At 43.4% G+C, this 12,309-nt stretch overlaps 2 protein-coding genes across 3 annotated transcripts; one reads left to right on the top strand and one right to left on the bottom strand.

The window, feature by feature from the left end:
• Window positions 1-4,269: 4,269 nt before the first annotated feature.
• On the top strand, window positions 4,270-8,053 carry tmem221 (transmembrane protein 221). The gene is made up of 3 exons (XM_061238208.1): window positions 4,270-5,222; window positions 6,110-6,195; window positions 7,529-8,053. The coding sequence occupies exons 1-3, from the start codon at window positions 4,924-4,926 to the stop codon at window positions 8,023-8,025; spliced, it is 882 nt and encodes a 293-aa protein (XP_061094192.1). The 5' UTR covers window positions 4,270-4,923; the 3' UTR covers window positions 8,026-8,053.
• On the bottom strand, window positions 6,227-12,242 carry borcs8 (BLOC-1 related complex subunit 8). Of its 2 annotated transcripts, XM_061238214.1 has the most exons (6): window positions 12,101-12,242; window positions 11,846-11,958; window positions 11,233-11,297; window positions 10,625-10,732; window positions 9,683-9,771; window positions 6,227-6,988 (listed from the first exon to the last, which is right to left on the bottom strand). In XM_061238214.1, exons 1-5 carry the CDS (start codon window positions 12,135-12,137, stop codon window positions 9,705-9,707), a joined length of 390 nt encoding a protein of 129 aa, XP_061094198.1. In that variant the 5' UTR covers window positions 12,138-12,242; the 3' UTR covers window positions 6,227-6,988; window positions 9,683-9,704. The 2 variants fall into 2 exon arrangements, with proteins under 2 accessions (XP_061094198.1, XP_061094199.1); XM_061238215.1 differs by lacking the exon at window positions 9,683-9,771.
• Window positions 12,243-12,309: the final 67 nt, after the last annotated feature.

Raw genomic sequence — 12,309 nt, 5'->3', positions numbered from 1 at the left:
ATCACTTGGATTTGGATTTTAATTTTTTTTTAAGATGCAGGAAATCTTAGGTATGAGCCTATGATTATATGTCTATGAATTCAGTTCTTTTAAACTAACCTAGGTTGGATTGAGATAGATTGGATTAAAATAAACCAATATTATCAATAAAATTTGTATTTGTGATCATGACTGGAGAAACAATAGCCATTGACTGAATCTTATGCTAGCTGATGCTGACTAGTCCTTAGATACTAGCAATGTTTTTCAATATTTCACAATTTTTGAGGTAAACTTAGAATTGTTTTGGAATTTCAAGAGTTCCAAAACAAATTCTGCCATTTCTGGTGCTACAACCATTCAATTCCACTTTGCATTCTGTGCTACATCACAGCTATCTGATTATGAGTTCCAAGCTGTCAACCAGTTAGAATCCCAAGTCACACCGAGAGGTGCAAGGAAACATAATTAAATTCACCAGTACCAGAGGAAATGACATACTTTTACGAGAAATATTTCAGAATCAACAAATAAGTATTTGTTTTTGTTTGTTTTGCCCAAAGCTCTGGGAGGGCTGAATTAGGACATGACAATTAGATGTACTGTGTGCAATGTGGAGCTTGTGGGGTGGTTGTAAACACGGATGTTCAGTGCAAAAATATCTCCTGAGCTGTTAGACATCACCGTGCAAATGGGGAACTTGAATTTAACCCCAACCACTGCATGTCTTTGATGGGTAGGCATTTAGAGTTCTTGGAAAAACTAACCGATGGTAAACATTCAGACATTTCTCTGCAGAAAGAAAACTGCTCAAGCTATGTTTTGAAACAGCTAGTAGCTGGTGGACCTATTGAGACCAGCTCCATACTCAACAGGGTTTGACCAGCTCAAGTTTTGAAACAGCTGGTAGCTGGACATTTCAAACTGGTCATGTCTGGATTTACTCCAGGGTGCTGTGAGTCCTCACGAAACAGAACAGACAGACAGACAGATGGACAAACACACACACACACACACACACATACACAAACACACACAATCACATACACACACACACACACACAGGGATGTAAAATATGTTAAACATGTAAAACAAATATGCACAACAAAGATCATTTAAGCCTGGCATTCAGTCCACAAAATATTTAGGCATGCTATGAACACGCTCACTGTGTTTTCTCTTTGGTATTACTAGTCTGCTATATCCCTGACGGTTAGACAGACGAGTGCTTGGGACTAACTCTGGATTAAATCCATACAAGAAGTATGAAATGATATCGTATAATTAGGTGAATCAATTCTCTCAAAGGGTTTTTATGAAAATATCAAAGTAATTATACCCAAGGCTCTTGGTATGAAGTAGTTAATTTGTTTTATTTGTATTTTTTTTTTTTATTTCTGTCCTCGCACGTTTTTTTTTTCCATAATTACCGAGGCTTTCTCTGCATTACGATCCACTTGTACGTTTAGTTGCGATGTACCTTTCTGCGCTTGCAAGAGCTGCGGTCTGCTTCCCCCAGGCCATTTACCCATTACCGCCATTTTCTTTCATCTTTGAAGTGCACGAGAAGGGAGCCTCTAATGGCTTGACAGAGAAATAAAAATAACCTGAGCAGTCTGTGTTCAGGTCGAGAACTGAAAATAGAGGCCTGTTCTGAAACAAAGCAAGGAGTCAATCTCCCATTTCAAGCACCAACTAACAATAGAAAATTGAGTTGGGGGGGGGGCTGAGTGTGAGTGAATGAGTGAATGAGTGAATGAGAGAGAGAGAGAGAGAGAGAGAGAGAGAGAGAGAGAGAGAGAGAGAGAGAGAGAGAGAGAGAGAGAGAGAGAGAGAGAGAGAGAGAGAGAGAGAGAGGGGGGGAGTTCTTGCTTTACTGTATGGCTACTGCGAATACTAAATGTAATGTTCTGTCATGCCGATAAAGCAAATTGAATTGAATTGAGAGCGAGTGAGTGAGTGAGTGAGTGAGAGAGAGAGAGAGAGAGAGAGAGAGAGAGAGAGAGAGAGAGAGAGAGAGAGAGAGATGATGGTGATGATTCTTATTATGATGGCAATTAGAGAATCAGCTGTGCCTCATATATGAATGTTGTTTACTCAATTATAGATACAATATGTCAATACAATCTGTCTCTGGAATATGAGATTTTCATGAGATATGAGATATGAGATGTCCTCCAGTAGTAAACGGAACAGAGGCTGGAACATAATTAAGCTATTAGCATTATTTACCAAAATTAAACAATTGAATGGTAATAATGATGCTTTTGACTAATGACATCTCTTGGATGGAAACAAAATACCAGTGAGAGTTAAGTTTTTCCCCACCAGATTTCACTTTCATATGTTCAATCACGTTTCATACTACAAAACAAGGTTAAGCATTATCATAATAATGATATCATTTCAAACTTTGTCTTTGACGCTGGGAGCTAGCTTTGCTTTACACATACTGAGCACAAAGTCTTGAGGGACACATTTAAAGGCCACAACGCAGTGATTTCACACACAAATGCAGTGCATATTTTTCATCACAATAAAACGATTACTTCCCGTGTGTATACGGTCTCTACGTCTTATGACCTGCACAGGGCCGCCTGGATCTCTCCCGGCTGCACTTCTGCATGTCATGATGCAACAGTCGGCAACACCCCACCAGGCTGCTGAAACTCCTCCACCCCAAGGCTGCGATACCCTCCGGAGCCGCGTCAGCGAGTCGTTCCAACTCCGTGGGGAGTTCGCTTGGTCCCCGCGGAACACGGGGGGAAATCAGTGGCTCAGCCGGGCAAAGAGAACAGCGGGGTCCTGGGAAAACAGCGCAGGCCCAGCGCAGGGAAGCAATGCATCGCCGCCGTAGTTCAACACTGGGAAGCTCTCACTCTCCGCTGCGCTTTAATGGGTATCATGTTCTTCATTGAAGCACATAAACGTGTGCGCTCACAGGGTGTGTGTGTGTGTGTGTGTGTGTGTGTACATCTGTTGGATGCCAGTTATGCGATGCCCTGGTGTAAAATCCAGCTATTTCAAAACTTAGCTTGAGCTGTTTTTTTAGCAGCCGTTTTTCCTTTAGTTCGAGTAAATATTCTGAAGAAAATGCATTTCTGAGCTGCGCCATAGGCTGAAGGAGATCACTCTGGAAAGGGTCCATATTTAGATCTAGTTTTGTTTTCCTGAAACTGCTCACTTCTGCTTTCGGCAGCATCAATGGCTGCCATTTTGGTGTGTGCGGTGTGGCTGTTGAATTCAGAAATAACCCACATGGTCAGCAAACACGTCTGAAAAAAAAGTCGTTGCCTTTTTTAAAAATAGGTGAACAACGCCAGTCCACCTGGTCTCTACTTAAGATCATGTCTGTAGCACATCCGCACCACCTGACAGACAGCCCTAAGACCTTCATTGTTGCAATGCAAATACATTAATGTAAACGCTCAGGTGAAACTATTGCACAAATAATTTGTACAATTACACCACAAAATATAGTTTCAATATTGTACATAAATTATAGTTGCAGCAGTCTGGTTTTTGCCGTTTAAAGCTGAAGGGCCGATCATTTTACTTAATTATTATTTTACCATTATCTCACCCCCTCGAAATATTATTACCATAGCCTACTGTTATTATATTCGCGTGAGACACTAAAACTACAGGTTATTGTAATCATACATCGTTTGTCAGACTTGATTTAAAAGCCTCCTTGAACATTGGCGCCTCCCCTCGACCTGTTACAGAAACTGCATATTTTGCACATTAGATCATGTTGCGCCTCTGAAAAATTAAATTGATCTAGCTTTTAAATTACATTCTGTGAAATATTTCGAAACGAAGTGTTAAATGACACCAGTGCATCTGACACGATATTTAAATCTTTTGAAATTACAAACATTAGCCCACTTGAAGCCTCAGTCTGACAATTGTTCACTGCGTGCCAAGACGGCGCATTCCAAAAGAAGTTCTTTCAAATGTCATTTAACAGCTCGGATGTTACAAATTAGCGAAATCTTAGTTTCGCAAAAGGAATGCACTACGCAAATTACACGTCCCCCATCTTCCAAACCAGAATGCGCTAGGGGTAGCCAAATCCGTTGTTTCCAAGGTAACGCAAGAAAAATTCATGAGATTCAACCAAGGACATCGGAGTCCGGGGAAGACGACAATGCATACCACGACGTCAGACTTTCCTGGATTATGTGGTTATATGGAAGGATTTAAAATATTGGACATAATCGAAAAGGCAATAGGCTAAATCGTATACACTCACACACACACAGTTTTGGAAAGGACAGGTTGGAACTTGGCATAGCATTGTTGATAGAACGTTTTATTTATTTAATAATTTCCAATGTGGATAGACGTGTGCAACTTTATCGAATAGTTAATTATATTGCTGTTAAATTAAAGTCTACCAGCTTTGTCATGATGGGTGGAAATAGGTGGTTACATTCTATAAGGTGCAAGCTGGTTGAAAAACTTTAATGAACGCCCGTACATTCAGTAGAGACGAGCACGTAAACGCAGTATTTTGGAGAATCCGAGTGAAAAAAATCATTGTTGCCGCAAACTTTTTAATCTGGGGATTTAAAGAACATCACATGCTCAGACTGAGTGGGAGCCTCGAGCTCGGAGCAAGTAACTTTAACCAGGCGAACGTACTGTGCGCGGTGTTCCATACTTTATCATTTTTCTTTCTCCTGCAATCAGGCGGAACTAATGGAGGGAACATAAATGAACTATCACTCAAAACGCAATTCTAAAAAAAAAAAAAAAAAACCCGCTTTACATCTGAATGAAAGGGACACAGCTGTCGGAGGCTCTGCAAGAGAGAATAGTGTAGGTGCGTCGTTGAGCTAATCGTAAGTAAAATCGGAGGGAACGCTGAGAAATATAAACTTTTAAACAAAACCTTTTGATTTTTGGAAGAAGAAAAAAAAACATATGCGGAGGAAATGACAAACATTTACAGTCAACGGTCTTTAACAGTCCTGGCGTTTTTGGGAGTGTTATCCGCTATCATGTCTTTGTTGTCAGTCGTGCTGATTTTTCAACTCCAGTCTCACCACACGGGGCCCAAAGACTCTTCCACCCGTCCCTCCGTCGTTCCGGCTGAAGTTTCGGCAGTTCTCATGCCGGTAGCCACGGTACTTACAGCCTTGTCTCTAACGCTGAATCTCAGCTCCGTGGTTGTTTGCCTTCTTCACAGCTACTTCACTACCGAGATTTGCAAAGGAGAGGACGACACAGACAGGTACTGTGAGGACACCAACAAAAGGCAGTAGTCGCGGTTTTTCCAATAGGCTACATTTTTATATGTATAATTGTGCCTCTTAGCTTGGTTCATGAATTCTTTCAGACTGATTGTTTGTTGCAGCTGCAAGTAGATTTGGCGACACAGAGTGGCCTGTATGCTACAAGTGGATACACTCCCATTCAACTCCTATAGATAAATATGCACAATCATCGCTTTTTAAAAGTGTTAGCGGTTGTTAACGTGGATAACGGGTTGTGGTTCAGAGCGTTCGAGCGTTTTAATGATGTTCGCGCCTGTGTGATTAGTAGCCTTACACGATGTAAACTATATCTACGGTAGTTTTGTTTGCGAGACGTGAAGGCATCTTGCAAACTTCTGGGCGCAGAGTGGCCATGCCGTTGGCTGTGTGACCTGCTTTACTTAACCTAACCCCGAATCCCACAGGAACAAAAGGCTCCCTCATTACGCACTCAGCTCACGTCTCCGGCTCTTTCCCACGTTACCGTTGTCATACAAAATTACAGCCGAGTCGAAGCGGGAGAACCGCGCAATTTTGGTACATTTATTGTATGGCATAGTAATTGGGTAAATAATGCACACTGTGCTGTAAATGTACAATGCAATTCACTTTCGGTGATCGTATAGCATTCACTTGTTTTTTTTAAAAGGGCTTCATGTCCAAGTAAGCAAACTATAGGTTTAATGCCATATATGTAGATAGCTGAACGCTTTTTAGTGAAGATTAAGTACATGTTCGACGTGGTCACCCCTTATGTTGTAAACTTTTTCATGGTGTCCAACTTTAAAATGTTTTGTATACATTAAAAAAGCATTTCCCCAAAACCGTCTAAATATAATTGACATTACTACTCCTTGTCCCACAGAGCAGACTGGTTCCTTTTGGATAGCAGAACTGTCCGTCATGTGGCGGTTGGACTTTTCTGTCTGGGAATTTCAGTGTACTTAGCAGGTAAGAAATAAATGAGTAAGTATTAGCAAAATAAATACACCATGCTTGTAGTTTTTAATTTTTTTTTTACTTCTGTCAAAAAACACTCAGTGCAAGTAAACGTACACAAACAAAGCATTGGTTTGTTTTCTGTGCAACACAAACCAGTTAAAGCATTGAATAAAACTCTAGTCTATAAGTTTATAACTGTACAAGTACTAATGCTTATCTGGTTAAAGCGGATTTATTCAACCAAACCTTCCACCCATATCAAGTCCAAACACTGAGGTAATTGTCAGTAACTTAAAGCCGTTTTTCCATCAATAATCCCTCAACACTTGAAGACTGCATGAATGAAATTCAAATCTATTTGAACAGCCCTGGCATTTTAAGGATGTCCCTTGCGTTTAACCAAACTTAAGACAAACACTTGAGACACACTGTTCAATAACAATCGATTGCATTTATAGCACATAGGATCTTTCATTGACTGCGCTGAACTGGAAAAGTAGGGGGAGGGGAATCTTACGTCAACCACCACCTAGAGTAGCATCCACCTCAATAACCATTCAAGAGATTCTTTCACTCACACACTTAACAGAGGTGGCGAAACATTCTGTAAAAACAGTTCTCCATTCTGGTGGTTGGCTTGTGGATGATTCAGACGGTGTTTAAGAGTGCTGGAGTGCTCCACTGTGCATGGGGAGGCCTGCCAATCTGCCTGGGTTTGGTGCTGGGGTAGCACAGCGCTCACACCCCAGAGCTGTGCCTCTCTCCCCCCTCCTTCAGGCCGGCCGCCTCCACAGCCCTCTTCCTAAGGAGACACACAAATTGGTCCACAATTCCCCCCCCGTTAAAATCCTCCGACTCCACTGCTTCCAATCACCAGTAGGGATTGTTACACCAGCATTAGGACTTTCAGTTAAGAACATTCTAAAAACATTTACACCTTAAAGGGTTAAAAATCCCCTCCATCAGTGGTAGCCAACCCTGTTCCTGGAGATCTACCGTCCCTGTAGGTCTTCATTTCAACCATAATGTGGCGCACCTGACTCTGCCAACTAGCAGCTCAATTAGATCTCTAGCTTTTGGATGCGGTGCGCTTTGTTAGGGTTGGAGTGGAAAACCTACAGGACGTTAGAGCTCCAGGAACAGGGTCGGCTACCACTGATGTAGGGGATTTTTAACCCTTTAAGGTGTAAACATTTTTAGAATGTTCTTAACTGAAAGTCCTAATGCTGGTGGTGGTTACCACTGCCCTACAGAGAGCTGCCTTGTTGATTAGTGATTTTATTTGAATGAACGTGAGGGAGCAGTGCTAACGGCCGTGTCGTCCCCCCCCCGCCCGCTCCAGCCATGTCCATGTACATGCTGCTGGTGTTCGAGTCGGAGACGGGCATCGCCAGCGCGTGCGTCCTGGCCTCGGGGATCCTGGTGCTGCTGGTCGCCGTGGCGCACTCTCTGGCGCGGGCCTCCCGCGCCTCCCGGGGGTACCGCGGCGAGCCGCCGGACGCCGTGTACCAGAACGAGAGCCTGCCCAACCTGCGGCCGGCGCGCCCGGCCCCCGCGGACCGGCCCGGGAAGCAGCGGGGCCGCTCCAGCGTGCAGCGGCAGCTGTCCTACCCGCCCTGCGCCGACCCCAAACGCCCCGGCCACTCCCCCGGCAGCAGCAGCGACCGCGAGGGCTACGGCGGAGACGGCGGCGGCGCTCCCAGGATGCACCGCACTCTGTCGGCCGAGTCCGGCCTGCTGCAGGGCCAGGGCAAGCCCTGGAACGGCATCAACAGCGAGATGAGGACGGTGCTGGCGCGCAAGGCCGGGGGCGCCGGGAAGGACTCCACCCTGGTGTGACCGCGCCGATCGCGGGGGTGAGAGTGGAGCTGGGGGGGTCCTCGCTCCTGGTCCTGGAGAGCCGCGGGGTGTGCTGGGCTCCTCACTCCTGGTCCTGGAGAGCTGCAAGGTGTGCTGGCTTTTGTTGTTGCTCAGCACTTAACTTGGTTAACTCGCGTCACCTCAGCCATGTTCAGCCCAGACAAAACGCAGCAAAATATTTATTGCGCGCTGAACATCCTGTTGCAAACTGTGGGCGGACTGACTGACGTAGTACGCGTCGCTCCTATAGCTTCTGAGAAGGCGTTCTCCGGGCTTTAAAGCATAGGCCTACATCGTTATTGATTCGGGCTACACCCCCGATACACACACAAAACACTGCACACCGTTGGGAGGAAACGCATTGAGACATATCGTTCATTAAGGTGAAAACGAAAGGACCAGGAGTGAGGACCCCAGCACGCCATGCGGCTCTCCAGGACCAGGAGTGAGGACCCCAGCATACCCTGCGGCTCTCCAGGACCAGGAGTGAGGACCCCTGGGGTAGAGCCTGGGGATGGTTATGTGGGATGGGTGTCATCCGCCTCAAGTCTCTCGAATCACATCATCTTTAAAGCTTGTTATAACGCCACTACAAGAAACACTGGCAGAATAGACGGTGTATTTGTCTGTTCCGACCTTCTTATGCTAAACAGGACGGTCATTCTTTCGTTTTTGCTCAAACAAGTGCTTAACTAAAGGGTGTTAATGCATATCTCCCAGTCTGTAATAATCATGGGCAATATTAATGCTAATCATTCAGATGTGTCACCCTGTTATTTTACGCTGATTATCAGCTTATGCTAATCAGTGTCCCAGTGTGATGGTATGAATGCTTCAGCTGGCTGACTAATTGATCACTTGAATCTTGAATCATGCGTTATCGTGTGGCACGTGTCCACAGCTTAAATCAAATTGTGCTAAACACTTGTACTGGAATCTTTTTTTTCTTTCTTGTTTTTACGCTACAAATCTTTTGATACATCACTGTACAAAGCAAGATTGATTTTACGAGATCGTTTTAGCTCATCTTGAGAGTACCATTTTAGTAGAAGAGTTTTTTTGTAAAATAAGAATAGCAACCAAAAGGCTTTAAAGCATTTCAGAAGTGTGCCTGTAAGTATTAGACCATGGTTGGTCTGTGAAAACTGCAATAATGATTTTTGCCAAAACTATTGTATTACACAATGTGTAGATGAAGTAGCTAGCACATTTTGAGACAGTGTTTAGTTGCTGTAATTGCCTGTCATAAATAAAATTAAGATGATTTCCACACAAAGCGCACGAAGGCTTTACTGATCATCGAATAATCCGTTATGGCATGACTGGGACCCGGAAGGTCGGTGGTTCAAGCCCCGGTGTCGCCACGATAAGATCCTCGCAGCTGCTGGGCCCTTGAGCAAGGCCCTTAATTGCTCCAGATGGGCTTGTCCCCCGCTTAGGGGGGGGGTCGCTTTGGATAAAAGCATCAGGAAAATAACACATTATTATTATTATTATTAATAATAATAAATGGACAGGGGGAAACCACACCCACCATAAGAAGTTTAAAGCATACTTCAGGCAACAAAGGGAGCAATTAGCACAGATAAATAAGCATGGGAAAAGCTGTGGGTGTCATGCCTGCTGAGCCACTGACCTTGGACACTGCTCTTCAGAAGTCAGGAGGTGGAGGATGGGGGCAGTGAAGGGTCAATGGGGCAAGGAGGGGGTGTCGCTTCACTAAAGCTGCATGCACGTGTCAAGAAAAATATCAAATAAGTGAAAATGGTAATCCCATTAGCTACAGTCTCTAAAGGGTATCAGCAACGCAATGGCACCAATTACGGTCATTTACATTGATGTGTTCAAAGTTTGAGGGGAAAAAAATAACTAGGCTATTAGCTAATGGGATATCTTCAAATAAACAGACTAAAAAGTGGGCAAACTGACTAGTAAATGATATTTCATAAGCAAAATATAAATAACAAAACAACAAAAGGACAAAAGGACAGAAATGAATCTGGCATGAACAAAGCAGCAGCAGACTTGAGCTTCACAAACCTCACTGGATATCGCCAAATCACAGAAATGTGTCAGTTTTCATTCTTGGCGTTTCTCTTAATCAAAAAATATACTTCCAATATATTGAAAGATAAAACATAAAAGCCAAGAACCCGCCAAAAAATGCACGCTAGCCTGCCAGAACCTCTTTAGGTGCAGCCACATTCTACTAACATCTTGGTTACCCACCAGTAACGTGCCCTCCCCCTGTAACGAGGCTCTTTGCCAGCTCTTTTGATCACTGACCTGGGAACACACCTCCAGTGGACATATAGCCACTTAGCAGAGACATAATCTCTTGAGATGTTCTGACTGGGCCACATTACGCTGGAATGTGGATTCATTTCACGCTATGCTGAGCAGTATGGCTTCCTTTCCTTGATAGCTTTTCATTTGTGGTGGGAAAAAATAAAAAGGATACACTGCAGTGGAACCAGCTCCACTGAAGGATATGGAAATTATAAAAATGTCATGTGATGATAAAGAGTGTTAAATGACAAGTGTTCATTGTGCGAAAACGTACACTACTGCCCCCTACCTGCGCCCTTGGGTAGCACTGATGCGGTCTTTCATGCTGATGGCCTGGCGTAGCAGTCCCTCAATGCTTTTGAAGTACATGCTGCTGTTCGTCATACTTTTCACTGCACTGGACGCACACAGAAAAGTGGTGTAAGGTTAATTTTCTTAATTAATTGATGTCTCTCTCTCTCTTCCAGCAGACAGACAGCCTTTGACCTTAATGTCTCTGCTTCTCCTAGAAGGGGGTAGCTAGCACATTCCGGTCTTATAGCAAGGTCAACCAGGGATAATCAGAAGACAAAATGCTGATAAATGTTAGTGGCCAGCTTCATGTCGTTTTGTTTTGGTGAAGCCCCCCCCTTCTGGGAGAAAGTACTGAAAACTACATAAGTCTTACTATGTCTGATTCAAATCAGAAAGCCGGTAAGCTCTCTCACTTTTTGTTATTTCTTTGCAAAGAAATACGAGTATAGCTATCGTTGTTTCACTTTGGATCTGTTTCATCAGACGATACTCACCTGTGAAACGTTAAAAAGGGATGTTTTCCCTAACAGTGGTTTAGATGCTGCAATGCAATACCGATTGGTTAAGGGCACGTCCGTTACGTTTGAATATGGGCTACGTTACCTGCACGCGTACTCCACAGTGTAAATGGCTCCTTGACTTTGCTCCTCCCAGCTCTGCATATCTGACTGTCAGGGGTAATGAAAAATACAATATTTATTACTGACAAGTGACAACAAATATCACTACCATAGCATGCAATTACATTCTGGCACATACAGAAATATAAACCATGAACTCAGAACATGAGGATCAGATAATTTCAAGATGGCCATTGCACACTTCTGTCCTGCACTTTCATACACCCTGGTGAAAAATTCCATTATTGTAATTTTAAATTAGGTCAACAGGCCTATGTCTTTGAAAAGCAGTTTAGACAAATATTCTTCTAACGGCATTACATTTTCTCTTTAAATCAGCGCCACTCACAACTGCAGGGCTCGTCTTGCAGGACACATCGTAGCTAACATTTCAAGAGCAACCTACCGACCAGCTTTCGGTTTTAACTTCCCCTATTATTTCAAGATGGGAAATAATAGGGTAATTACGTTAGCCCGCTAGTCTAACGTTTCAACTACCCAATTTAGAGCATCAGTTTTATGAAATCAACATGCAATATTTAGTCAGAAAACAGCTATGACACATAATAAAACAACAATCCAAATTATTTACTTACTTTATGCTGCACTAGCTCTGGCAATGATCTCCTGACGTGTTCTTGCAATCGATACAGTGCCACCGATGGTTCATTTGCCAACACGTACATGCTTTCAGTGAATTTATCCGTAACTTGAAAGGAAAACAAAATAAGACATCAATCAGTTAGCATACAGTTACCAGCTGCTTAATCATAACATCGGGGTCTACGTTAAACATCATCAAACACAAATGGTAAATGCCCATTGACGTTGTTATATAAAATGTGTATTACCTCGTTTTACTTTGAGTTGCATCTCCTGGTCTTCCATGCCGAGTAAATAAACAGCCGTCTGTATAACTACTGTGTAATTAAAACAATCTCTCGAAATCCACACTGACGCCGCTTCTGTTTTGTTCGTTGAAGACCTCTCTGTGCTCTGAAATAAGGGCTCGAGTTAAAACACGCTCTTGCGTTATTAGTTCCTAATTCCAAATGTTGCG

This window comes from Conger conger, chromosome 4 (assembly GCF_963514075.1).
Source record: "Conger conger chromosome 4, fConCon1.1, whole genome shotgun sequence".
Classification (NCBI taxonomy): domain Eukaryota; kingdom Metazoa; phylum Chordata; class Actinopteri; order Anguilliformes; family Congridae; genus Conger; species Conger conger.
The sequence above is the reverse complement of the archived record's forward strand: the minus strand, read 5'-3'. Positions and strand labels throughout refer to the sequence as shown.